This window comes from Equus asinus, chromosome 2, assembly GCF_041296235.1.
Source record: "Equus asinus isolate D_3611 breed Donkey chromosome 2, EquAss-T2T_v2, whole genome shotgun sequence".
In the NCBI taxonomy this organism is placed as follows: domain Eukaryota; kingdom Metazoa; phylum Chordata; class Mammalia; order Perissodactyla; family Equidae; genus Equus; species Equus asinus.
The window spans coordinates 77855509-77883226 of record NC_091791.1 but is presented as its reverse complement, the minus strand read 5'-3'; the positions used below and the strand labels follow the sequence as shown (position 1 = coordinate 77883226).

At 39.7% G+C, this 27718-nt stretch overlaps 2 protein-coding genes and 1 long non-coding RNA gene across 3 annotated transcripts in view; all 3 read left to right on the top strand.

Moving 5' to 3' along the window:
• Positions 1 to 910: 910 nt before the first annotated feature.
• The window catches only part of ZNF37A (zinc finger protein 37A), a 41162-nt gene continuing 14354 nt past the window's right edge, over positions 911 to 27718 (top strand). Inside the window, exons 1-4 of the mRNA XM_070491950.1 lie at positions 911 to 1101; positions 2850 to 2908; positions 10538 to 10664; positions 10916 to 11008. Of these exons, the coding sequence (XP_070348051.1) occupies positions 2852 to 2908; positions 10538 to 10664; positions 10916 to 11008 (277 nt within the window). The 5' untranslated portion in view covers positions 911 to 1101; positions 2850 to 2851. The remainder of the gene's footprint in view (positions 1102 to 2849; positions 2909 to 10537; positions 10665 to 10915; positions 11009 to 27718) is intronic.
• LOC139039693 (zinc finger protein 33B-like) lies at positions 12573 to 13964 on the top strand. Its single transcript, XM_070491947.1, is given in 2 exon segments — positions 12573 to 13205; positions 13207 to 13964. Coding segments are annotated over 2 exon segments (1119 nt in total). The 5' UTR covers positions 12573 to 12705; the 3' UTR covers positions 13826 to 13964.
• On the top strand, positions 14270 to 17092 carry LOC123280685 (uncharacterized). The gene is made up of 2 exons (XR_011496140.1): positions 14270 to 14395; positions 14726 to 17092. It is a non-coding gene; the product is annotated as an uncharacterized lncRNA (long non-coding RNA).

Below are 27718 nucleotides of genomic sequence, written 5' to 3'. Positions count from 1 at the left end.
AGCTGAACAGTGTATCAGTTTCCTAGGGCTGCCTGAATGAAGTACCACAAACTGGGTGGTTTAAAACCACAGGAATGTGTTCTTTCACAATTCTAGAGGCTAGAAGTCCAAAATCAAGGTGTCAGCAGGGTTGTTTCTTATTGCAGGTTCTAAAGAAGAATTTGTTGCGTGCTTCTCTCCTAGCTTCTGGTGGATTCTGGCAAGCTCTGATATCCCTTGGCTTGTAGACTCATCACTCCAATCTCTGCCCCCACGTTCACACGGCATTCTCCTATGTCTCCGTCTCCTCTGTTTTCTTGTAAGAACACCAGTCTTTGAATTAGGGCTCACCCTAATCCAGTATGACTTACTTTTAACCTAATTAATTAAACCTACGAAGACCCTATTCGGAAATAAACTCACATTCTGGTGTTCCAGATGGACATGAATTTGGAGGTGAAGGGGCACTGTTCTCAGTGAAACGGACAAAATTACCCTTCTTATAATGGTGCAGTTCACGTTCCCTAATGGTGCGTAAAACGTCCTTTACAAAGTTTGTTCTTTTTAACAGATTCACTCAACAACTGCACATTGCCCTGCAGTGTTTTGCAGTCTCTGGCGGTCCTGAAACAACCAGGCCCCAGGCGCCCCAGGGAGAAGCCTGGAGAAAAGCCATCGCCCTTCGGGAAACTTTCAGGGAAGGGCGTGGCGCCGCGGCTTATGGGAAATGTAGTTCTACGTTTCCTCGGCTCGCTATGCGCAGTGTTCAGGCAGCCAGTCTTTCTGGGCTCGTTGTGCGTGTGTGTCCTCGGGGCTCTCAGGTGTATTCCTCCCGTTTCTGCTCCCCGCGGAGAAAGCGCTGGAGCCTCCAAGTGTGCGTGCGTTCAGGGTGGTAGTGCTGCCCGAGTGGGAGCGGTGGGTGAGCCCCGGATGCTTGGGCGAGGTCCCACGGGGGCCTGCGTGGCGCGGGGGCAGGCGGGGCGGCGGTGGGGAGGAGCCCCCAGCACGTGAGCTCGAAGGGCGGGTGGGGGCGGCCAGGCGCGGGTCGCGGGGCTCGGGGAGGCTGCGGAGTCCGCGCGACTGCGGGCGGAGGCGTGAGCTTTGGAGGCGGGTGTAAATCAGGTACTACCGGCGAGGTGTTGGTCTACGTGAGACTGGCTTTCTTCATCTAAAAAACAGAATATTAAGATGTGCCCAACAGCGCCGAGTTGTTCTGAGAATTACATTTGTAACATACGTCTTTAAAGTATGTACATGGAGTTTTTACATATGGCACAGAACTTGGTAGTTAATGTTAGCTTATTAGTTTGGAAGATACTTTGTTTTCATTGGCTAAATTTTATTGAATCCTCGTAGTGGCCTTTATGTAACTGTTTTGTGTTTTCATAAACAAACAGGGTGAGGGGGTACAAGTGAGGTACTCAAGGCCTCACAGCCACGGTAGACGCCTCTGCCTAAAATCAGCGTTGTATTCCTCACAGCCGGTCCCTCAGGGTTCAGGGAAACAGTCCTTAAGTGTGTGGACTGAATCTCGCCTTATGGCATCTCAGAACCCTTGGGTCCGGCTGCATAATATGTTGCCTAGACTCCTGCACCATCTAGCAACCTTCAGCATCCTCAGTGGCCTTAGAATTTAGATAAGTCGGTTCTGTGAGGTTTGGGGCCCTGAATGAAACTTCTAAATAAAATGATTTTCCCTTTTAAGCCTATGTTCTAGCTCCCTTGGAAGAAAGCAGCTCTTGTGAAGTAAGAAGGAGGGGGCCCCAAGGACAGGAATTCCACCTTGAAAATCACGGCTCTTACCCTCTCATCACAACTTCACAGTGGAGGCAGGAAACTGCCAGAAAGGCTGTGGCTAGGTTTGCATAGCCTGAAGTAGGGATCCTTTATCCTGCTCAGAATGAGCAGTGCCTCACTAATATCGCCACATCCAGAAGGCCTCACCATGATGGTGAAAAGTCTGGATCAAGTTTCAGAAAAGATGGATGAGTGGGGCATTGAGTGGTGAGCGAGTGGCAGGCTGCCTGGAAATATTAATTCATTGGAGGGTTCCTGTGCGCATGGTCTGCAGAGAGAGATCATTAGACACAGCTGAAGGAATTTTATCTCCAGCTTTTAATAAACATGCCGTGCCTTCAACTTCCACTCATTCAGTCCGGATTGAGCTTTCATATGATATCCTTCGTGATGGGTGCCCACTGAAGGTATGTTGCTGCTCCATCTACCCTGACTTTATTGAGTCTCAAAATAGGATCACATGTGTCTGTTTCTTGTCAAAGCTGAGAAACTTGGACTCTGAGTGTACAAGTAACTTGCCCAGAGTCACCTAGTGTAAAAACACTGTCCACGTTATAACAGGTCAGTCACCCACCAGGTCCTATTGTAACCTAGTTAGAAACAAACAAGTTTTAAAATAGACCTTTCTCGAAAGCAACCCCATCCCTTTCTGCAGAGTGATTTCTCTCACTCCAAGGATAAGCAACTCAGTAGGAATGTAAGTAAATAAATGTCTTGAGTATTTTTCCTGAAACATTGGTAATGAAAAAATAAGTTTGTCTTCCTATGTAGTATTGTTTAAGTTAGTCTTGAATTGGTTCTAAATGAAGAAGGAAATCAATAAGTCATTAGGAAGTAAGCTCAGTGTTAAATTGCTCAGCCATGCTCTTTAGCTCTATGGCTTGGCTGTCAGAGTCGCACATGTGAATTCTCCCTTCACATGGTTCTTGCTGACTCTTCTCAGGGGCCAAAGAAATGTTTTCCCTCGGGGGCCATTTAACCAGCTGGTAGGAAGAGATTTTTAGGAAGCTGAACCTCAAAGGTCCATATCAGCCACATCTTGCATGACCCTTTCCTGTTTTCTTCTCCCATAGCTATGCATTCAGCCTTCTCTGTACTTTCTCACAAAGAACAAGAAGAGAGCCAATTCCAGGTGAGTTGTTTGTTTATTCATTTCCCACATTGTTTTCCATTGCATAAAATGATAAAAGATTAAAGTGATAAAAAATGATCAGGGAATATATAGAGTTAACAGATCTAAAACAAGGAAAAGTCAACATGTTAATTATGTGCAGATAATCATAATTATAATTGTTTTATGTTAGTGTATATTATACATTATATTGTGTAACTGTGATTTTTATTACAATAATTCTGTGCATATTTATCTCTGATACTCTGTACAAAAGGAAGATGCTTACTTTGACCATAAGAAAAAACAAAAGCCTGAAGCCTGAAAAAATGTTTGTCTTAATAAAAGTGAGGTAGTTGGCAACCTCACTTAACAAGCCTAAAATGAATTGCTGCCTATGATTTTCACTTCTGATTGTTCTTTATTGGCATAGAGGGCAGAGAGCCAAAGCATAACTCAATTCATTCAAGTTGATGATTTCTTCTGTCTGCTCTGTGGTATTTGTCTTCTTCCTCTACTTTTTAGCAAAGCTTATCCCCGTGTGTTCATCCTTGGTCCATTATAATTCTTACCTTACTAGTTTTCTAGACTGATTTCATACTCTCTTGATTTTTAACTATATCAAAGGATGAGACAACTACTCAAAATTTGAAATTCAAAAGCTGAATTTTGTGCCTCTTTAAGTAAATGAGAGCTTTCACTGGTCTGATATATTCTTAGTGAGCAAAGCAAACTGTTGGAGGGTTTTTGCAAAGAGTTGGGATGTTAGTTACCTGTGGCTGCTGTGACAAGTTGCTACAAACTTGATGGCTTAAAACAACAGAAATTTATTCTCTCACAGTTCTGGAGGCCAGAAGTCTGAAATCAAAGTGTTGTCAGGGCTATACACCCACCTAAGGTTCTAGAGGAGACTCTGTTCCCCATCTCAGCTTTTGGTGACCTTTGAGAGAGAGAGAGGAGAAAAACAGAGGGACATAAATATTCCTTAAGCCCTGCATTAGGGTTCTCCAGAGAAACAGAACCAATAGGATGTGTGTGGGGATACATATATACACATGTATTCATGTGTATATTCATTCATTTTAAGGAATTGGCTCACGTGATTGTGGGGGCTGGCAAGTCTACAATTTATAGGGCAAACTGATAGGCTGGAAACTCAGGCAGGAGTTAGTGCTGCAGTCTCAAAGCAGAATTCCTTCTTCTTTGGGAAACCTTGGTTTTGCCCTTAAGCCCGTCAGCTGTTTGGATGAGGCCCACCCACATTATTGGGAGTAATCTCCTTTCCTTAAAGTCAATTGATTGTCAACATTAACCACCTACAAATTACTTTCACAGCAGCGCTTAGATTAGTATTCCATTAAATAACTGTGAACTATAGCCTAAATATTAACCACATCTACAAATTACCTTTGCAGCAACACTTAGAGTTCCATTAAATAACTATGCACTATAGCCTACCAAGATGGTACATAAAACTAACCATCACAAGCCCTATAAAAAAGCTGTGAGTAAAAGTGATGACCTGTTTTCTATATTGTGTGTGTAGTGTATAAATAAATACATGTATACATATTAATATGTATGTTGTATTTGTATATATAAATACAGATATAAATGAATATATATTTATTTTTTAATTGCATGACTGGTAAACAGTACTTGGCTGGATTGTTTTTATGCCATACATGAGATTTCCTTTTATATTGGGAATTTAACCCGTTCACATTTATTATGGTTGCTGATGGTGATTAGTCTCTCTGTCTTTATTTGTATTTTTATTTATCACATTTTCTTTCCTTTCCTTACTTTTTCTCTATTGATTATATTTATCCCCTCTAGTGATTTGAAAATTCAGTATTCTGTTTTTATTCCATTATTGGTTATCCTTGAAATGTTTAACATAGGCTTATATTTGTATTTTTTCAACCAGCATCAAGAATTTTTATTTTCTAGACCTGACCTTGTGCATGTCTTACTGTCCCTTCCTCATACATCCTATGTTTTATAGAAATGATCTGAGTCCTTTTTTAATATGCTAAATTTTTTTAATCCATTCTTAACAAGTGTAGTTATGTAGTTAGACATAACTAATTTATCTGGTTTCTGCTCTCTTAATTTCAAAGATAATTAGATTAAAATGTTTAGATATAAGAGGAGGTCAGTGAGCTAACACACAGGATCAGATTGTCAAATCAAACTTACACAAATTAGAGATCTTACCCATTATCAAGGTTTAATAATCATTTCAGGGATACAGACAATCTAGAGGCACAGATGAAACAGAAAGACATGGATTCCCAGTTCTTCCTTTCTGCGCAGGACACACTTTCTCTCACCCAGAATAGGAGATGGGATCTCTGAGAGAGGGTATGCAGGGTTGCTTCACACAGTGGGGAGCATTTAAGTTATGAAGTATCTCCATTTTATATCTCCAGAAAGTTACGTAGCTTATGTGACATTCTTCAGGAGTCCATGCCTCATCAATCCATAGATTCTGATTTAATTTGCTGTAAGTGATTCTTGAGCCGCAGACATTCTGCTAGGGGTATTATGTGGATCAGGTCTCTTCCTCTCGGCAAATATCATTAACTTATTTACAAGGAGGTTAGACCGGGTTTCCTGTCTTCTTTCCTTCATGAAAATTCTACTCTGATAGAATTGAGCATATCGCAGGCCAGCTGCTTTAACACCTTCCTCCTCAGCCAGCCAAAATGATAACTGAATGTGTGAGCACACTGTGTTCCAGGTAGTAACTTAATAGCTTTTTCTGAATTAGCTCATATGATCCCAACACCAACTTCAAGTGCTGTAATTATACCCATTTTACAGATGTTGAAACTGATGAACCCAGAGAAAGGGACTGTAAGAGAGACTAGTTTATTCAAGGGGATAAATACAATTGATAACTGGATCACAATCCACGTCAAACTGCCTGGCTCTCTTAGATGTGAGGCAGCTTCTCACTTGGAATATGAGAGCTCTTTGGTGGAATGAGAATTGCAGATTTCCTAAACGGGGCATGAGGAGCAGACTGCTAGTGACACGAACACCGATGTCCTTGTCTTCTGTAACTGACTTCATGACCTCATTTCCGCTTGCACGTTAGTAAACTTCCATGACTGGCTTCAGCTTCTCTGTTGCTCAGTGGAGCAGCCCCACCTCAGATGTCTCAGGGAGTCTCAGCATTGTTACGTCTACCATGGATATGAAGATTATGTTAACCTTTGCTTGGAACTTAATGGGATGAGTAGACATACTTAGTAAGCCACAAAATCATCTCCCTTTTACAGCCAATTCCCACATAAACCAGTTTTTATTGGTCTCATATTTGGTCACTGCCATTCCTCAAATGCTATGAATTCTTCCTTCCATTCATTTTTATTATTGTTTTGGTGGCATATATCCTGTAATATTTTGCAGGAGGGTGCATGGGTGATCTACTTTCATTGTATTGGTATTTCTTTGTTTTATACATTAGTCATAGTTGGGCTAGGAATGGAATTCCCGGTTCAGAATTCTTTTCCTAGTATTTGGGGTTGTAAATGACAAGTAGCTGTCAGTTGAAATCTAAATTCTTTATAATTGTGTAATTTTTGTTGTAGTTTTGCAAGTTTGTAGATTTCTTTATTATTAGAGTTTAGAAATTTCTTAGGGTTGTGTTTAGATTTGCTCTTTTCTCAGAACCCCTGTGTGGTAGTTGAGTGTACATTTTTGTTCCGACAACTTGTGTCCTAAGCTCTGGGAGTATTCTGTTTCCTTAATTGTTTTCTTCCACTCTATTCTCTATTTTTTTCTCCTATAATTTCTTTTAAAGTGACATTGCAGGGCTGGCCCAGTGGCGCAGCAGTTAAGTTCGCACGTTCCACTGCGGCAGCCCGGGGTTCACCGGTTCGGATCTCGGTGCGGACATGGCACTGCTTGGCAAACCATGCTGTGGTAGGTGTCCCACATATAAAGTAGAGGAAGATGGGCACGGATGTTAGCTCAGGGCCAGTCTTCCTCAGCAAAAAGAGGAGGATTGGCAGTAGTTGTCAGCTCAGGACTAATCTTCCTCAAAAAAAAAAAAAAGACATTGCATCTCCTAGCTTTACCTTCTACATTTCTTAATTGTTGTATGATTACGCCTCTGGTTTTTTTTAAATTCTGTAATCTGGGAAATGTTTTTAAATACCCTGAATGTCTCTAGCACTTCTGTAAGGGGTTTTGTTTCACAGTTCAGCAGTGAAGTTTTTGATTTCTGAATACTCCTTGCCTTCTTATTAGAATGCTTTCCTGTTATAACAGGTGGTTTTTATTTAATGGAAGCAGTGTTTTTCTTTTTTTTTTCCATTGTGGTAAAATTCACCATCTTAATGATTTTTAAGTTTATAGTTCAATAGTGTTAATTATATTCACATTGTTGCATAACTAATCTCCAGAACTTTCCATATTATAAAACTGAAACACTGTTCCTGTTAAACAATAGCGCCTCATTTCCCCTGCGTCCAGCCCCTGGCAGCCACCATTCTACTTTCTGTCTCTGTGAGTTTGGCTACTCTAGGAACCTCCTGTAAGTGGCATCATCCAGTTTTTGCCCTTTTGCATCTGCTTATTTCCCTTAGCATAATGTGTTGAAGGTTCATCCATGTTGTAGTGCGTATTAGAATTTCATTCCTTTTTAAGTCTGAATGATGTTACATTGTGGTATATATGCCACATTTTGTTTATCCTTTCATCCATGGATGGTCACAGGTTGCTTACACCTTTTGGCTCTTCTAAATAATGCTGCTTTGAACACGAGTGTAAAAATATCTCTTGAAGACCTTGCCTTCAGTTCTCTGGAGTATGTTCCCAGAAGTAGAATTGCTGGATCATCTGGTGTTGTGTGTCCTCTCAATGTTCGTATGTTGAAGCCCTAATTCCCATGACCTCAGAATGTCACAATATTTGGAGACAGGGACTATAAAGGGGTAATTAAGTTAAAATGAGGCTGTTAGGGTGGGACCTAATCCAATGTGACTGGAGTCCTCATGAGAACAGGAGATTAGGACACACAAAATGACACCAGGGATGTATGGGTGAGCGCAGAGGAACGACCACGTAAAGAGTTAGGAAGAGAGCTGCCATCTGCAAGCCAAGGAGTGAAAATTACAGAGAAGCCAAACCTGCAGACACCTTGATCTTGGACTTCTAGCCTCCAGAACTGTGAGAAAATAAATTTCTGTTGTTTACTGCCACCCAGTATATGGTTCTTTGTTATGGCAGCCCTAGCAGACCAGTACATATGGTAATTCTATTTTTAAGGTTTTGAGGAACCACCTTACTGTTTTCCACAGTGGCTGTACCATTCTACGTTCCCATCAACAGTGTACACAACAGTTCCAGTTTCTCCATAGCCTTACCAACACTTTATTTTCTGGTTTTTATTTATTTTATTTAATTGATTAATTTATTTACTTATTTTCTGGTGTGGAAGATTGGCCCTGAGCTGACATCCATTGGTAGTCTTTCTCTAGTTTGTATATGGGACACTGCCACAGCTTGGCTTGTTGAGCAGTGTGTATGTCCACACCCGGGATCCAAACCTGTGAACCCCGGGCCACCAAAGTGAAGTTGGTGAACTTAACCACTATGCCACTGGGCAGCCCCTTCTGTTTATTTTTAATAGTGGCCGTCCTAATGGATGTGAGGTGAAATAATATTGTCTTGAATACTATTGACCCAGTGTCTCCAAAAACAGTTTGTTCTGATTCGTACTGTAATTTTGTTTTCTTCATATTCTCTTTTTCAGTTCAGTTTTTTTGTTAGAGGTTCTCAAATTTCCAGTGAACCTTCGTTGTCCATTTATATTTATAAGTGGAGATGTGGTTCGATTCATGTAGGTAGCTGTGTGAGTTTATTCAGAAATGTGGAATTCTGTTGCTTTATCTGTTTCTCTCCTCAATGAAAGAACTGACTTCAAGGATCTGTAAATGAAATTATTGGACAGATAGAAATTGATGGATTTCCTTTTGGGTTATTGGCAGTGAGCATATAAGGAATTGAAGGGACTGTTGGTTCCTGAAGTGCAGATTTCCACACTGTGGAGCCAGGCCATCATGAGCTGTCTCATCAAAGACCTGCCTTAAAACAAAAGCCCTGTCCATTTTCTTTCTGACTGAATTGGCTATTGCCAGACCCCCCAAAGCATTTATGTAAAATATTTTGTTTAATCTGCTTTATCCTTCAGCCATCACCTGTGTGTTGTACAGAGTAGCAAATGCCCAGAGTGGTCTGGCAGTCCTTCAGTTAATTCCTCAGCCAGTCAGTCAGCACACCGGCCACTTTGAGCTTAGACATCCATGGCGGCTACATATACTATATACTAAATATATGCAGACACCTAAATGCAACACAGCCAGGCAGTTCTCACTTTGTCTTGTAGGGTAGGGCTGTGAAAATGTCTGTGTACACTGAAGCCATGCAAAGAAATTTTAGTCAGTAGAGAGAATTGTACTTGTTCCGTGACCTTTAAAAGTATTTGTCAGGACGTTAAAAAAAATCTCTCTTACTGTTCCATGATAAATCTATGTGGAAATTAGAAAATAGTACAACTGATATTTAGCACCAGTTCCCCTTCACTAAGTTCCTCTGGCTGCAGATGTAGAGTGTCTCAAGTGGCAGCAGTGTCAACCTTCCCACCGTCAGCTATTTCTTCTAAAACTTCATTTATATTCAATTTTAATTTCACTTCTAATTTAATCACTTTTCATTTCTTTATTCCTCCTTCATGTTTGTTGGCCAGTCCTCTTTTGCATATAACCATTTTTGCAAATGTATTTCTGGGAGACAGGAAGGCAACACAACCGCATGCTTTGCTGTCTGTGTGTGAACTGAGTAATGAATGCGCAGTGACCAATCACTAGCAGACTTTGAAAAAAATGATGTAGTCATTGTTCACGATGGGCGTCTGTTACTTATGTAGTGATTTGTGGACTGAAGAGCAAGCTGTTTGTACTTTATGTGATTATTCACAGTTGCCATGGTAACTGAAATCTGACCCATGTTGTTGGGGGAGTGGAGTTGTTTAACTAAATTGTGGTAACTGAAATTTGTACATATCAGAACTGTGTAAAGTGTGGATTACGTGTATAGATATAAACATTTATACATATCTATCTATTACAACAAGTGTGTAGATGCTTAGAAGTCTTTCCTGGCAGGGTGAGTCATCAGATACTTTGGAGAACTCTTGTATAAAGGAATAACCCCGAAATTATGATACCATCTAGTCTCAGAACAGATCGGGACATTTTATATCATTAAAGCCCCAAACTCAATTCTCTCCTGATTTTGTGCTATTTGTTAATCCATTTTGCGTCCATACCAGATTGGAAGCTTCCTGAGGGTAGAAATAGTGTTTTTTGAATTTTAATATCCACAGAAACTAGGGCACTTTCATGCATATAATGTATTTTATGCGTGTGTGTGTGTACATACATTATGCATGAATTAATTAATTGGGTATTTTTACTATTTTCCCTTACTCCCCCACATATAACACAAAATATCTTATATAAACTTTTTCTAATAAAATCAATAGTGAACGTGGTGAAGAATTAGTTTCTAAATATCTTTTCTCTGTTGTACAGTTTTGAACATGTCAGAATGATCAGATGTGTGCTGTTACAGGGATCAACTTCATTTGCAGATGTGACTCTTAACTTCACCCAGGAGGAGTGGGGTCAGCTGGACCCTGATCAGAGGACCTTGTACAGGGACGTGATGCTGGAGAACTACAACATCCTCATCTCACTGGGTAAGCGAACTTCTCTGAGTAACAGCATCAGGGGTATCCCTTCTTCGTTACCAAAGAATATGGATCTCTTTTAGAGTTTAATGGTATTTAGGTTTGGATACTAGGAATATGGTTTGTGTTTTCACCTCCCCATTGAAAGATTCCATTGGGCCCCTTCATTGTGCAGCTCCTACAGCTGGACTGCAGTTTTTCCTCTGAGTTCCTGAAGCCCAGCAGCTTTTCCTGTGTCATGTATCACTTTCCATTATCAGGGCAGTGCATTGCCAAACCAGAAGAGGTCTTCAAGTTAGATCAGGAAGCAACATGGATATTAGAGGAAGAATTTGCAAGCCAGGGTTACCCAGGTGAGTAATCCAGGGGAAATTAGATCCTGGGAGGTTGTTTTAGGTGTAGGCATCTTTGAAGCAGTTTTTAAGAACGTCTTTTTAGAGACTCCTTCCGTTTGGAAGTGACTGAGGATATTCAGCCTGCATGCCTCAGATACCTAAATTCACCACCAGATACACTCTCAGACGTAAACATTCTCTTTTTTGCTTGGCTTTAGAGTTTAATCCCTATTACCTGCTTCTTGAATTTCATTCCTATCTCATAATAAATCATAATAAATATTTTATCTTCATTAGTCTCCTTTCCTCTAGCCTTCTCAGTTGCCTAAAATTCCTTCATTGTCAAGGACTTCTTTTGTTTTCAGGAATTAATTAATTAATTAACCAATATTAATGGAGAACTTGCTCCATGCCAGTCATGTTCTAAATGAAAGGGATATAGCAGTGGGGGAAATAAGTCCCTTGATCTCATGTAACTTACGTATTAGCAGGAGAGAGACACAAGAAGCTGACTGCCACGTGAGCAAATCCTTTAGAGGGGTGGCCAGAGTAGAAGCAAGGAGACCAGTTAGGAAAACGATAGTGCCATGGACTAGGTTCAAGCTGACAGAGGATGCAATGTGATTGGATTCTGGGTGTATATTAGAAGGTAGGAGCACCAAAATTAGCCCGTAGACTCAAATCCACCTCCGCTAAACACTTTCATTCCTCTGATAATTTCTTGGAACAACACCGTTGTCTACTTGTTTTGCATATCACGTTTACTACATAATTTTCTGATTGAGCATATCTTACTGTGAAGTCCTCTCTTGGTAATTCGTCCACTCTTACTGAATCCTTTGGTCTCTATTCGTTATGTTTATTTCACCCCTTCTACTCGTTTTGGAGGGCATATTCGTGAAGACTGAAAGAAATATATGTACATTCTTTGCCAATTTTATTCTCCCCTTTTCCATCGTAGTAGCTTTGTTTAGTTGGTTGGTTCATTGTCACCTCTTGCCTCCAGCTCCTTAGAAAAGTGGAGGGAATGGAAAATATTTCTTTGGTACTACTCTATCTCAGAAGACTGGGTCTGACATCAAAGAGTCAGATAAATAAAAGGTATTTGTGTATTATCCCAATTTTATAAGAAGTAGTTTCAGATTCATAAGGTGCATTTAATTTTTCTTATTTCTAGAAGACTTGAAAGTTGATAGCACGACTGAGAACAAAGAAAACCAAGACAGACTTATATGACAAACTGCTTTTATCAATAACAAAAAAGTGATTACACAGAGAGAGAATATATTAAGCAAAACATTTTTTTCTGGGCATAGACTCTATTCCTTCTAGAAAAATGCCCAGTAAATCTAACCCAGATGGAATCAGTTTAGAAAATATGTCAGAGTTAACCACTAACAATAGAAACTATGCAGGAAAGAAATCTGATGATGCCAATGAGTGTGATAAATTGCTTCCTGATATTAATCATGAGAAAACTTATACTACAAAAAAACTTAATGAATTTAATCAAAATAAGAGCATTTTCTATCATAGTGAGGATTTTATTCAGCAACAAGAGATTCATCCTGTGGAGCACCTATGTGAATATGATGAATGCGTGAAAGCCTTCCACAGTTAGTGCTGTCTTCACTACACATAAGGGAACTCACACAAGAGAGAAACTCTGTGATTATAGTAAATGTGAGAAAATCTTCAGGGATGAGTCAAACCTCATGTTACATCAGACAAGTTACTCAAGGAAGAATCACTGTAAATTTAATGAATGTGGGGAAACCTGTGGTAAGTCAGTTCTCTGGAAGAAACATCTTAGAATTGACATGGGTGAGAAATACCATGAGTGTAATGTATGTGGGAAAACCTTCTTCCGGAAGTCAAACCTCACAGTACATCAGAGAACACACACAGGGGAAAAGCCCTATAAATGTAATGAATGTGGGAGATCTTTTTACCATAAGCCAGCCCTCACTGTACATCAAAGAATTCATACAGGAGAGAGACCCTATGAATGTACTAAGTGTGGGAAAACTTTCTACCAGAACTCTGCCCTCCGTCAGCATCAAAGAACACACACAGGGGAGAAGCCTTACAAATGTAGTGAATGTGAAAAATCTTTCTCCCAAAAGTCAGACCTGACTGTGCATCAGAGATCTCACACAGGAGAAAAACCTTATAAATGTAATGAGTGTGAGAAATCGTTCAGTATAAAGTCAAAACACTGTACACCAGAGAATACTTTCAGGGGAGAGGCCCTATGTATGTAGCGAATGTGGGAAAATGTATTATATGAAGTCAACCCTCAACAAACATCAAAGACTTCACACAGGGGAGAAGATATATGAATGCAATGAATGTGGGAAAACCTTCTGTGGGAAGTCAGTTCTCCTTAAACATCAGAGAACTCATACAGGGGAGAAACCTTATGAATGTGTTGAATGTAAGAAAACCTTTTCTGAGAAATCAACACTCAGTAAACATCAGAGGATTCATACGGGGGAGAAACCCTTTGAATGTAACAAATGTGGGAAAGCATTCTGCCAAAAGTCACAACTCATTCAACATCAGAGAATTCATACAGGGGAGAAACCCTATAAGTGCAAAGAATGTGGGAGAACGTTTTGCCAGAAGGCATCCCTCAGTGTACATCAGAGAACACACACAGGAGAGAAGCCCTATGAATGTAAAAAATGTGGAAAATCTATGATAGTTCAACCCTCGTTAAACATAAGAGAATTCACTCAGGATAAACCCTATAAATGTAATGTATGTGGGAAAACCTTCAACCACAAACCAGCTCTTCTCACACATCAGAGAATACACACAGAAGGGCAATGATGTAAAGATGGATGTGCAGAACCCTCCTACCCTAATTCAGAGCCTTTGGTATGACAGACAGTGTATGCAGGGAAGAAACTCAGTGGATGTAGTGTATGTGAGAAGTCCTACTAGAAATCAACCTTTAGTTTATGTCAGAGAACTCACATGGGAGAAACCCTGGCAGTGCTTTTACCAGTGTGCACTTCCTTTTCTTCCTGGGCATGGAGCTAGTCTCTATTTCTCAGACTCTCTTGCATCCAGATAGGACAATGTGAATGATATCTGGCCAATAGGATGTGAGCATAATGATGTCATTCACTTCCAGGTCTGAGACATAATGGGCTCCATGGCAATCTTTGGTGTTCCCTCTGGGGTAGGAATGTAGATGGCTTCTGTTGAGAGGTCAGCACACACCGTGTGTTGGTGAACTCACGCAAGAGTAGAAACACCTCTCAACGTCCTGATTGTTTAGAAGCCTCATCCATAAATCAAACTCATTGTAATTGGAGAAATTGGAGTCAAGAAATCTAGAGATTACAACAAATGTGGAAAAGCCTTTACCAAAAGGTGAAACTCCTTGAACCTCAGGTAAATGAAATAGAATAAAACCTTGTAAATGTTTGGTTTTCTGAAAGTTTTCAGCAAAACATACTTTATTATATTTTAGAGAATTCTTAGAGAAACTAAATTTAGAAAAGCCAGAGAATTTTTTTCTTAAGAAAAAATATTTAAGTTGTGGTAACAAAATTTTCATTAAATATGATAAAATATTTCCTATGGATGTAGTCACTATAGAACATATGTTTTTATAAAAGGTCACAAATATTCTTTTTTTAAAGATTGACACCTGACCTAACAACTGTTGCCAATCTTCTTTTTTTTTTTTCTGCTTTATCTTCCCAAACCCCCCATACATAGTTGTATATCTTAGTTGCAGGTCCTTCTAGTTGTGGCATGTGGGACGCTGCCTCAACGTGGCCTGACGAGCGGTGCCATGTCCTCACCCAGGATCTGAACCCTGGGCCGCCGCGGTGGAGCGTGCAAACTTAGCCACTCGGCCACGGAGCCAGCCCCGGTCACAAATATTTTGAAGGAATCAGATGTATGGATTAAATGGATGTGTGAAGAGTCCTTGAGCTGTGGGGGACTTTTATATGTATCTTTCATAATTGATATTTTTTGTGTTTAAATTTTTCACTGGAAGCCAACAGAATCAAACTAAAAAATCAAAATCCTTAATAACCACTATAATGTATATTATCATTTCTTATTGTAAATATCACTAGAGTCTTCACAAATATTTCATGTGAAATACTATTTGACACATTTAAAGTATCATATTACACACGTTTTCCTCTAGTATTTCTTGGCATATATTAATGGGTATAGCCATTACTGAATTGTCTGTTCAATAAAGAAGCCAAACAGTGTTTTTGTCAGCCACAGATTTCTCTAAAAACAATTATTTATGTACGCAATACAGAAGTCAAGAAAACAATTTTTACATTTAGCACAAGCCTGGATTTAAGAAAGCATCTGTTAATAGTAATGCTCATTGAACTTATCACCATAAAATGCACTCAGTAAGAAAACAACCCTGTCTTTAAATATCCTGAAATATTTAAATGGGGAGCCTAAGTAGGTTTGAGTGCCAAGCCGAACTTGCATGTAACCCAGTAACTAAAGCGTAGTAACATCCTGTCTGTTGTTTTCTGCCTTGACTTTCTAACATTGGCAACCATGGTGGAGGAGTTGGCAGGCGTTTTCTTTAACGGCCATATAGTAGATATTTTAACCTTGTAGGCCGCATATGCTTTCTGTCATGTTTTTTCTTATAGCTCATTAAAAATCCAAAAACCATTCTTAGTTCATGGACCACTGAAAAACAGGCTGTTCGCCAGATTTGGCCTGTGGGCCATAGTTGACTGACCCCTGACGCAGTGGTTAAGAGCAGGGACTCTGGAACCAGACTTCCTGGGCCCAAATCCCAGTTCTCCTACAGACTGGCTGTGTGACCCGGGGCAAATCCTTCACATCTGTTCTTAGTTTCCTTATCTGAAAAACAGTAGTAATGATATTACCTACCCCATGGGGTTCTAGTAAGGATTAGGTAAATTAGTAAATGTAAAGTACTTGGACTGTTGTATAGAATGTCACAAGTGTTAGCTATTCTGTGAGTTGCATTGTTTCCTTGCAGCGGATTTGTAGGAGCTTTTACAGGCTTTTGATTTGCTACTCAGCAGCTGTCCCTTACGTATTCCATGCCAGCACAATGTTGTTTTTGTTTCATTGTACAGCTTTCCTCCATATAATTCAGGAAATAAACAATGATTGAGCTAACCTAATTTTTTCCAGCTTATTGTGGTATAATTGACAAATAAATTGTAAGGTATTTAAAATGTACAGTGTGATGATTTAAGTAGACTTTGTGAAAGGATTCCTGCTATTTAATTAATTGAGTTAACACACCCATCACCTCGCATATTTACCTTTTTTTTGGTAAGAACATTTAAGTTCTCTCCGCAAATTTTCAATCATATAATAATACAGTGTTTTCAACTGTAGTCACCATGTTATACATTAGAGCTTCTGTGGTCTAATCTAATTTTGAAAAGTGTTTCCTGGTTGGTGATTCATTTGAAGTAAGCATGTGACCCAACTCTGGCCAGTGAAAAACTTTGAGGCATATTCAGTGAGATCTGGAGCAACAGGATTCCTCAGTGGTTAATAGACATTTGATAAGACAGCTCTTTGATTTTGATTTTGCTGGCTATCTTTCTGTCTGGACATGACATCTGATGTATCTTTTGATCCTGAGGTAGTAGCTGAGGATGGCAGAACACAAAGCTGGGGAGAAGTTGGGTCAGTGATGTGTTTTGAGCAGGTGAATTAACCAACCCTGGAGCTTCTTTATATGAAATATAATTTTTCCCTCATTATACCCATTAAGTTGAGATTTTCTGTTTCTTAGAGCTGACAGTGGTTTAACCAACTTAAAGGTACAGCTTTTTGAAGAATTATTCAGAAACATTAACATTCAGCAATCTCAGGGGTGGATATGTTCTTAGGGGAAACTGATTCAGGGGTGACTGTTTTCAGCCCTGTAAAGCTCCATATAGTGAGCCTGACAGAAGTAAAGCTCTTCATTATTCCACTGGATGAAACAAGTGTCTCTGCTTCATTGAGCTTTCATATCATCAGCCTGAGAAAATCTCTTGGAAGTTATCATTGCCTCATGTATGTCTTATATTTGAACTATGTGAAATAAACATTAAGTTAAATTTGTCTGTTGTACAGTCTCTATGTTATTTCTTGATTAGATGTGAGATAAGGATCTAATATAGACCCAAATGAATAGCCAGATTTCAACACCATTTGATTAATTTGTTCCTTTTCCACTAATCTGAAGTACTATCTTTATCAGGTGCTAAATTACCATTTGCAAGGAGTATTTCTGATCAGCACTTCATCCCTTTATTCTTTTAGTAGCCAACCTTGCCCTCTTGACATAAGGGATGGCAGATATCCTAAAGATTTCACGTCCTTTGGCTCCACATTTATTCCAGGCAAAGACAGTTGATCCAAATGGGCCAAGAAGAGCCCTACCTGAAACTTTTGTTATAGGAGAACATTGTGTTCTGTGGGTTGGTGACCTTGGAACTGCCAGCGGCCATGAGTGTGTCTGCCTGAAGAAAAATAGTCAGCATGTGGAGAGAAACATTTAAGAGGCAGATGGAATCTTGATGTTGCACAAGACCAGTCAGTTTGACTCTCTTGTTCTAGATATCCCAAAGACCCATACCATCTTGTCCTTGTGGTTTCATCATTAAGCCAATGAATGCTAACATCCTCCATATACTGTGATCAGTTCTTCTGACTTCTGTTTCACTGAATTCTTTGTGCTCATGCCAAAGGTAATCTTTTAATTAGTATGGCTTCATAATGCCTTTTTGATATAGAGCAAGTCCTTTATATTTTTTGAAGTTTTTTTCCCCATATATTTTTTGTTGTTTACGATGTTATTTATATTCTATTTGTTACTTTCTATCACTTCTCACACAAGAGAGTTTTGGATTCTGAATGGGTTTGCATTAAATTTACTCCAAGGTATTTCCCAGGGTTGAACACTTTCCCCAGTTGGCCTGGGCCTTTTCCTAGATCAGGCTGGAGTCCAGGGATTAGAGGCTCAGCCTGCAGCTGCTTTCTCCCACTTCTGGACAGCCCCTCAGAGCAGCCCCAAGACCACCAACTGGCTTACAGAGAGCTCCCTGAGCCCTTGTCCTGCCTCCCCCTTGCTTGGTGGTTCTTCCATAGCAGGTCTCTCTCTCTCTTTGTTTCCGGCAAATGGAAGCCTCATCTGGAGGCCCAAGGAGCTCCAGGTTTTCTTTCCACCTGCTTGCAGACTCTTCAGGTTGGCATAGTTAGGGGGTATGGGTGCTTGTATTTACAGCAGTTGTTCCCATCTGGGTGTGGAAATACCTAGTAATGAGCCTTCTCTTTAGGCTGTAACTCCGTTTCCTTTTTAGCCTTACTGAGCAACATTCTAGCGTGCTGCCTGCCTCTCACCTTACTATCTAGCCTCTGATTATCTTGTTAACTAGCTGATTAAATGGCTAACCTTTTACCAACCATTTATCTGACCAGAATGGCAGAGAGCCTGCTGTGTAACTAACACAGATGAAGGGGTTTTGCCAGGATGAGTGGCTTGATTAGAATTTCTCTGCTCATCCTTTTATGGGATTCTGGCACCCCCATGTTCTCCCCTTTGGAATATATTCAGGGTTTCATAAGCAGATGATGAGGAAACTGACATTCTTAATTCAGCACACTGCCTAACCTAGCACCCAAAAAGTTTTATGTTGTCATTCATACATGAACTGCATGTTTCTTGGGAGTGTGTCAGTAGCTTCCATCATATTCTGCAAAAAGTTAATAACCCAAGAACCAGAGCTCAAGTGAGATCCTCAGAAAACTCTCAAATGTCCTAGACTACCCTCAGTCACCATTTCACTGGTTCATTCTGTCTGGAGAGCCAGATTAAAGAGTTGGAGTTGAGTGTCAGAGCTTCATTTGGAATGGTGTGATCAAGTGTGTGGACTCAGCAGTTGCTCTTATGACAACCTCAGTGGCCATGAGAAATTGTGTAGATGACTCCAAGAGAGGTCCAAGGGAGTCCATCTGACCCTTCCTTGCCTGATGATCTCCGTTAGCACAGAACAACAGAGCATTCTCTCCTTGGCTCATGCAGAGCCCTTTATCTCAGAACTGAGGGATAAAGGAAAAGATACCAGGTGTCTTTCTGCTTGAGGATAAGTAAAGACAATGCATCTTTGTGTGGCCAGGATAGCTTTTACACTCAGAACTATATGATATTTTTTCAAAGAAAAATCACAAAGATTTGTTCTTTCAACTTAGGAGAGATGCTAGAAACAATTAGACTGGTTTAATGAGTTACTATTGTAAGAGTTGCATGGGAAGAGTAGTCAAATCAGAAGAGATAAGTCCGTCTTCCCTAGGTGGAGTTTGTAAAGATAAATTGTTATTAATATAAATATTCCAGAAATTATATTCTTTATGGATGGCTCTGGAGATTTGTCAGTGCCCTCTCTATTGATAATATGTTTATAGCCTTAGGAATAAAATTCTTAGGAAATAGTTATGTGCAATTCTCCAATGGAGAATTGTATTCTCATTCTGATATTATTGGTTACAGTTATAAACTAACCACAGCCATTAAGTGTCTGTCACCTGCAGATAGTTTTTATTCTGATGCTTGCCTGAGCACTCTGCTGTAAGTTCAACAGGTCCGAATTTGTGTCTTCAACAAAGGACAGTCATGGAGCCTCATGGAATAGGACTGTCCAAGGTACTTCAACTATGGATACTTCAAAGAATAGACTCCTGGGTACAGCTTCTAAGATAACGTCACTTGGACGACTTTCAGACTGTACCAGTGGACTTAGGATTTCCAGGACCCTTCAGTCTAAAAGTAGGTGGCTTCAGGAGAGCAGACTACTAACCCAAGACCCAGAGGAATAAGAATGATTACATTGGCTCAAATGAATTGAGGGGAGAAATTTTCTTACTCATTAGGAATTTTTTGATGTAGTTTTAACTTTCTATTTTCTGTATGTTATGGGCTGAATTGTGTTCTGTGAAATTTATACGTTCAAGTTCCAACCCCGAGTACCTCAGAATGTGACTGTATGTGGAGATTAGATCTTTAAAGAAGTGATTAAGTTAAAATCAGGTCTTTTAGGGTGGCCTTCATGCAATCTGACTGGTGTCTTTATAAGAAGAGGAAATTTGGACATACAGAGAGACACGAGAGGCCACACACATACAGGAAAGACCATTAAGGACAGAGCAAGAAGGCGGCCATCTACAAGCCAAGGAGAGAGGCCTCATGAGAAACCAAACCTATGGAGACCTTGATCTTGGCCTTGTGGCCTCCACAACTGTGAGAAAATAAACCTCTGTTGTTTAAGCCACTCAGTTTGTGGCGTTTTGTTATGGCAGCCTGAGCTGACTAATACACTGGATATATGAGGAAACTTTTAAAAAGCTATTTGTAACCCAAAACAATTTAGTAGACTCTGCTTTTGTAAACTAAAATGAAACATTTAGAAATAGTATCTGATTCTTAACCAACATCTCTGAATTCAGAAACTCTTACTAAGTCTCCTTACTTTCATGGCAATATAGTTATTTCTGTAGGTTCGGTAAGAATCTGTCCTTTTTAACCAGGATATATTTGGGCAAGTTGATTGTGCAACCAAGGAATTATCTAGTGTCATATTTGTTAACGATGTCCATTTGATCAGGTATAGTCATTTTTTTTTTTTTTTTACAGATTGGCACCTGAGCTAACATCTGTTGCCCAGCCTTATTTTTTTTCCCCTTCTTCTCCCCAGCACCCCCCGTACATAGTTGCACATTCTAGCTGTGAGTGCCTCTGGCTTGCTACGTGGGACCTCAGCATGGCCTGATGAGCGGTGGTGCCACGTCTGCACCCAGGATCCAAACCGGTGAAACCCCAGGTCACCAAAGCGGAGCGCGCGAACTTAACCAACTTGGCCACAGGGCCGGCCCCTATAGTAAATCATTCTTAAGGAACAAGGTCTACTTGACTAATGAAGCCAATGCCTACAAAGCCCTCTGAGGAAAACTGGCCTGATACTCAGCTTACAGAATTCCAGTCTTGCCTAGTACTCAGAAAGATGACTTTCTGGAATGCTGGGAACATTAGCGAATTTGGGGGATTTTGAGAACAAGTCATCCAAATTTATAGGTACTATAAATCTGATGAAATTTGGACGAGTTTCTTGGCATGGGTTTCCTAGCTCTTGGGATAGCAAATAATAGAGCCTTCAGAAGCACCGCTAACTATCTAGATAAGGCTAGATCTTTAACGTGTATGATAACAAAAAGTTTCACATGGATTCAGGATTTAGAATAAAAAAACTGATCTGTCAAAGTATTTAGTAATAAAACTTTATTGCTTTCACAATTATTTGTTGGGCATCAACTATGTGCCAGATTCTGTTCTGTTGGGTAGGCACAGTGAACAAATGAGATGAAGTCCTGACCTGAATGGAGCCTGCACGCTTGTGGTAGAAGCAGGCAATAAGCACGTTAACAGAATATTCAGGATAATGTAAAGATAAACAATGTATGTTAGGGTTCTCCAGAGAAACGCAACCAGTGGGATATGTAAATATATAAAAAAAAGCCTGAGGAAGTGGCTTTTGAACAAAAATTTGTAATTGTTCGATGGCACTTGGACATCAAATAAGTACAAATTGAAAAGAACTTTCAAATGTAATGACGGCAATCACTGGAGAATTTATTGAAGGTAATTTAGAGCAGTGGGTGTGAAATTAAAATTTAGTGGAGTGAAAGTGAGTTGAAGTGAAAAAATGGAGACAAAGTTGACAACACTTTTGAAAAGGATTTCTTTATGAGGGAAGAAAGAAAAAGTATGTTGCTGCTGGATGATGTGCAGCCAAAGGAGAGAGGATGTTTAAAAATCTGTTTATTGTAGAAGTTAAAGAAAAATACACAAAGGAAGAGAGTATTATATAATGATGCCCTTCACTTAGATCAACAAATGTCAACATTTTGATATAGTTCCTTTATCTTTCTTCTTTCATGTTTCTTTAGTTGTCAACTTTTAAAGTAAATCTCTGACAGCACGTCATGTCACCCTTACATACTTCAGTGTTAAGTCCATAAAAAATAGACATTCTCCACAGTACTGTTAGCAAACCCAACAATATTAATAATTCTTCCATGTTATTTACTGTCTAATCGATTTGGAGCCGCCCCTGTGGCCAAGTGGTTAAGTTCATGTGCTCCACCTTGGCAGCCCAGAGTTTCTCCGGTTTGGATCCTGGGAGCGGACATAGCAGCACTCATCAAGCCATGCTGAGGTGGCGTCACACATAGCACAACCAGAAGGACCTGCAACTAGAATATACAGCTAGGCACTGGGGGCCTTTGGGGAGAAGAAGGAGGAGAACAAAAAGATTGGGAACAGATGTTAGCTCAGGTGCCAATCTTTGGGGAAAAAAAACATGGGGGGGTCCTTGAGGGGAGATAGATTAAAAAAGAAAAAGTTTTCCTGATTGTTGCCAAAAATATCTTTCTACAGTTGGTGTGTTCAGATCAGGGTTCAAACACAGTCCACTCACTGCATTTGGTTGTTAGGTCTGTAAAATCATTTCATATTGAGTTCTGTCTCCCACCCCTATTTTTTATGCCTGTGACTTGAAAAAACCAAGTTAGCTGTCCTGTAATATATTCCTTCATTGTTTATTTGGCTGATTGCTTCCTGGTGGTGGCATTTGAAATTATTCTCAAATCCCTTGTATTTCCTGTAAATGGGAAGTTAGAACTAGATTCAGGTTCAACTTTTTTAGCCAGGAATACTTGCTAGATGAGCCAGCATGGTGGTCTAGTGGTTAAGATTCAGTGTTCTCACTGCCATGGTCTGGGTTTGTTTCCCAGTCAGGGAACCACACCACCCCTCTGTTGGTTGTCATACTGTGGTGGCTATGTGTTGCTGTGATGCTGAAAGCTATGCCACTGGTACTTCAAATGCCAGCAGGGTCACCCATGTTGGATAGGTTTCTGCAGACCTTCCAGACTAAGGCAGACTAAGAAGGAGGACCTGGTCACCCACTTCCAAAAAAATTGGCCATGAAAACTCTCTGAATAGCAGAGCATTGATTGATATAGCTCTAGAAGAGGAAAGGATGATGCAAAAAGACCAGGCAGGATTCTGCCCTGCTGTATAGAAGGTCACTAGGAGTTGGAATCAACACCACAGCACTAACAACAAAAATTTGATAGATGGTGCTGTGTACTTGGTTGTCATAATATGAGAGACCTAATCTGTGGCACTCTCACTTATAGTGACACTAGATTGATCACTGGGTTTAGGTGGTGACAGCTTGATGGTTTTGTTATAATATTCCCTGTCAACTTTCTTCTAATGATTTTATCATCATGGATAATTGTGTGAAACACTGTTTCGTGATGGTCAAAACATGTTTTTCTAATTTTATCATTTCCATATGTATTGGTTGGAATTCTTCAAGAAAAATTCTCCATTTTTAATTCTGATTAATGAGTTGATTTTCTGGATATTTCTAATGTTGACCAATGAAGTTCTTTTCATCTTCTGCTCCCTCTCTCTCTTTGCATCATTTGGACTCATGGATTTTTACATATTTGCAGGTTTTCAATCAGTTGCAGTCTATTCTTCTGTGCCTAAATGGTCCGGTCTTTGGTCCCTGGAGTCCTTTCAAATTGACTCCTGTGTTCTTTTGACTTGACCCCAATAGTATTTTTATTGAAATAAGGGTTACTGAGGTATAATTTTACATAAAATAAAATTCACTCTTTTACAAGTGGACTGTTTAATAGGTTTTGACAAATGTATGCAATCATGTAACTATCACCATGCTCAAGCTCTGGCAACCACTGCTCTGTTTTCTCTCCCTATAATTTTTCTTTTTCTACAATATCATATAAATGGATAGATTATGTAATCTTTGATGACTACATAGTAGTTTTGAGATTCATCTATGTTATTGCATGCATCAGTAGTTCATTGCTTTTTATTTCTGAGTAGTATTCCATTCTATGGATGTGCCACAATTTATCCATTCACCTGTTGAAGGTCATTTGGTTTGTTTTCAACTTTTGTCTGTTACAAATAAAGCTCCTGTGAACGTTTATATAGAAATATTTTTGTGAACATAGGTTTTCATTACCTTGTGTAAATACCTAGGAGTGGTGGTATTCGATCGTATGACAAATATATGTTCAACTTTATAAGAAACTGCCAAAGGGTTTCCCAAAACGGGGCTGTAATATGATAACATGGCAGACACCACCTTAATTAAGTGATCAAAGGTAACACTATCACTAACGGTTTAAGCAGCATCATGTGCCACCTGTAATTAACATCATGTACACCTGAGAGGATGCAGTATGAAAACTCAACGTCATTTCAGTGACAGTTCAGCCAATGGATAATGACGGTCCACTCATGAGGAAACATCAGGCAAAGCAAAATTGAGGTACAATCTACAAAGTGGCTGTATTATAATCCTCAAAATGCCAAGGTAATCAAAGTCCAGGAAATTGAGGAACTGTCTCAAGTTGAGGGAGACTAGAGAGATCTGACACCTGAATAAAGCACATGACCCTAGATGGATCCTTTTCCTAAAAGGCATTATTAGAACAATTGGTGAAACTCGAATTTGGTATCTGAGTGAAATATATATATGAGTTTTTTGTACCATACTTACAACTTTCCTGAAGGTTCAAAATTGTCTCAAAATTAGAAGTAAAGAAAAAGATGCAGGAGTGTGATGTCAGCATCATGGTGGCCTAAGACATCCCTTGTTTTCTTCACTCTTTGAATATCTAAAATTTGACGTCTGTCAGTGAACAAAAGTGCCTCTATGGAGCTGTGGGATCCAGCATTATACAGCAAGCAACCTGGAAGGAGTCTTGCCCATCTGTGCATCTGTTGATAAGCAGACAGACCCCATATGGGTTATGGAACTGACTAGAGCCTGTGATCCAACTCCAGCACCTCTTGGCCCTGGTCCAGGAGCACCTGGAAAATGCTGACTTGGATAGACACCCATGGATGAAAGAGCCTTTGTAGAAGCCCAGGTTTCTAGAGGAGAATTTCAAGCACCCCATTGGAGCAAAAAACAAGTTTGGACACATTGGCGTGGGTAAGAGGAACTTTGTCTGCATCGTTCCTTTCTCCGAGGCAGCACAGCTTAGAGAAAGGAGGCTGAGGATCCCTCCTGCAGAATAAAAGGGACAGTAGTGAGTGAGTGCCCAGCTTCCATAGCTGTGTGGGATGCTGCTAAAGAACCTGGTCTCTCTCCTGCGTCACCCAGAGTGTTAAATCAACAGCTCCATGGCTAGGGAGAGGGAGGAGATCAGGAAAGAGGCAAGTAAGAATATCAGAGGGCATTAAAGGGATGCAGTTCCTGCTGACAGCATTCTAGACCCCAGTAGGAGGCCTGCTCACAAATCACTGGGAAAAATCTTACCTGAGGATCCCTCGATTGGTGCACAGGCACCCCCAATTCTCAAAGTGCCAAATCCACACCTCCCTCAACTTTGCGTGTTGTGGGACTACCATAGATAAATTAGATGGATGTAACAAGATGACATGTACTGACTGTATGCAGTATTTCTGCTGGATTTGCATGAGTTCTCTCTCCAGAGCAAGCCCTTATGAATGTTTCAATGATCCTGCTTTGCTGTATTTTAACCGGTTGTTCCATGCTGTGGATGGTAATGGAGATATTTTGGAAGATGAGATTGAAGACTAGTTGACTCTTACTACTCAAGATATGGAAGTGGAATGGTTTGCCCTAATCTTTTGTCAAGTACACAAAGTAACTTTGCAGGATATTTAGGGTACTGTTCAGTCACTCTTCCTATGTAAGGAGATTTGGAAGAACAAGGTTTATGTTTTCGTGTGGTAGTACTGATTAAGGCACATTCATACATTTTTCAATATAACATAATTGAGAAAAGTATAAGCCAAAGCTTCAGAAAATTAAAACTAGAGAATATTAAATTCTATAGTGTGCCCGAAGCTCTGACTAATTAAAAATTAAGTATTTATTTTCTTCCCCAAGCTTTAGATGAGGAGAGGAGTCAAGGGTTAAACTTATGGACCTTTTTATCTCTGAGGAGCATCCCTCTTAGAGATTCTATGGGAGCCCCCTCAGTGCTACTCCTTACAACTGAGGCGGGTAGAAGCCTTATTAAAATTGTACCAAGAGCTTGATCTCATTTCCTCCATGTTACATTCCTTCCAACCTAAGTTTCTGCTAAGTTTTCTTTGGAGGAAGCCCTTTACTCTATAACTGATTGGATGGCCCAGTGTCATGTTGATCTACTGCTTTTCAGAACAGAAATTTATAGATAAATTTAAAAATATTTTTTAATACCACAAACACTGTGGGTCACCTGATATTTATTAGTGGTATATAGTCCACTGGTTTTGAGCCAACTCTGGGGTTTAACAGTGCTGGCTCAGGGGAATTCAGCCCTATTCAACTTTCCTGGGCAGTAGAGCCTAGCTTCAGAATGACTTGACTTTGCTTCCTTTGGTTCTGCATTCTCTCCCTTTACTCTCACGCTACCCTCCGCTGGTAAGAACAGTTTTAATATTAACTCCACCAGCTCATATTTATATTGCCTTTGCTGGAACAGGAGAAAGCCTAATATATTTCCAAACTGCACAAGCTGAACTTTCTTTAATTATCCCTTTTTTGAACTCCACCCCACTGTAGTTCCAGTCCTAACTTTCTGAATTCTTTCTTTTTAAAGGTCTTTTCTAATGAGCTATGGAAATTTGGCTTCCTACCCTTTTTTTGCAACAGTCCTGCTAGGAGGGGTACTTTTGGCTTGATATCTAGATCCTTGTTTCTAGGTTTTGTTGGCTTTTTGAAAAATTGTCTTTTTTTCATGGTTTGGGGAGTGGCTTGGTAGCAAAATAAGATTTTTTGAAAAAGAGGACAGAGAAATTCAGCTGCAGCGTGAACATGTTCTTTTTTCCTAGTTTTTCACTGAAAATTGGGGAATCACTTTTAACCATTTTATTCGTATATATCCAAAGTGTCAGCAAGGACTGTTTCTAGATTGTCAATGTGGATGCTTATCTTAAAAATAAAAATAATTTAAAAATTGTCTTATAAGACAAAAGGAAAGCAAACTGTAAACCAATATCCCTGATGAATATAGATGCAACAATTCTCAACAAATTATTAGAAAACCAGGTTTAAAAGCACATTGAAAAGATCATATACCATGATCAAGTGGGATTTATTCCTGGGATGCAAGGATGGTTCAACATAAATGAATCAATAAGCATAATACACCACATTAATAGAATGAAAGGGTAAAACATGATTTTCTCAATAGATGCAGAAAAAGCATTTGACAAAATACAACATCCTTTCATAATAAAAACTCTCAACAAATTGGGTATGGAAAGAACATACTTCAACATAATAAAGGCCATATTTGACAAGCCCACAGCTAACATCATACCCAACAGTGAAAGTTTGAAAGATTTTCCTCTAGGATCAGGAACAAGATAATAGTAGTCACCATTACTACTCTTATTCAACATAACACTGGAAGTCCTAGCTAGAGGAATCAGGCAAGATAAAGAAGTAAAAGGCATCCAAAATGGAAAGGAAGAAGTAATATTATTTGCAGGTGATATGATATTATATAGAGAAAATCATAAGGACTCAACCAAAAAACTATTGGAACTATTGGAATCAACAAATGCAGTAAAGTTGTAGGATATAAAATCAACATACAGAAATCATTGCATTTCTATACACCAACAAA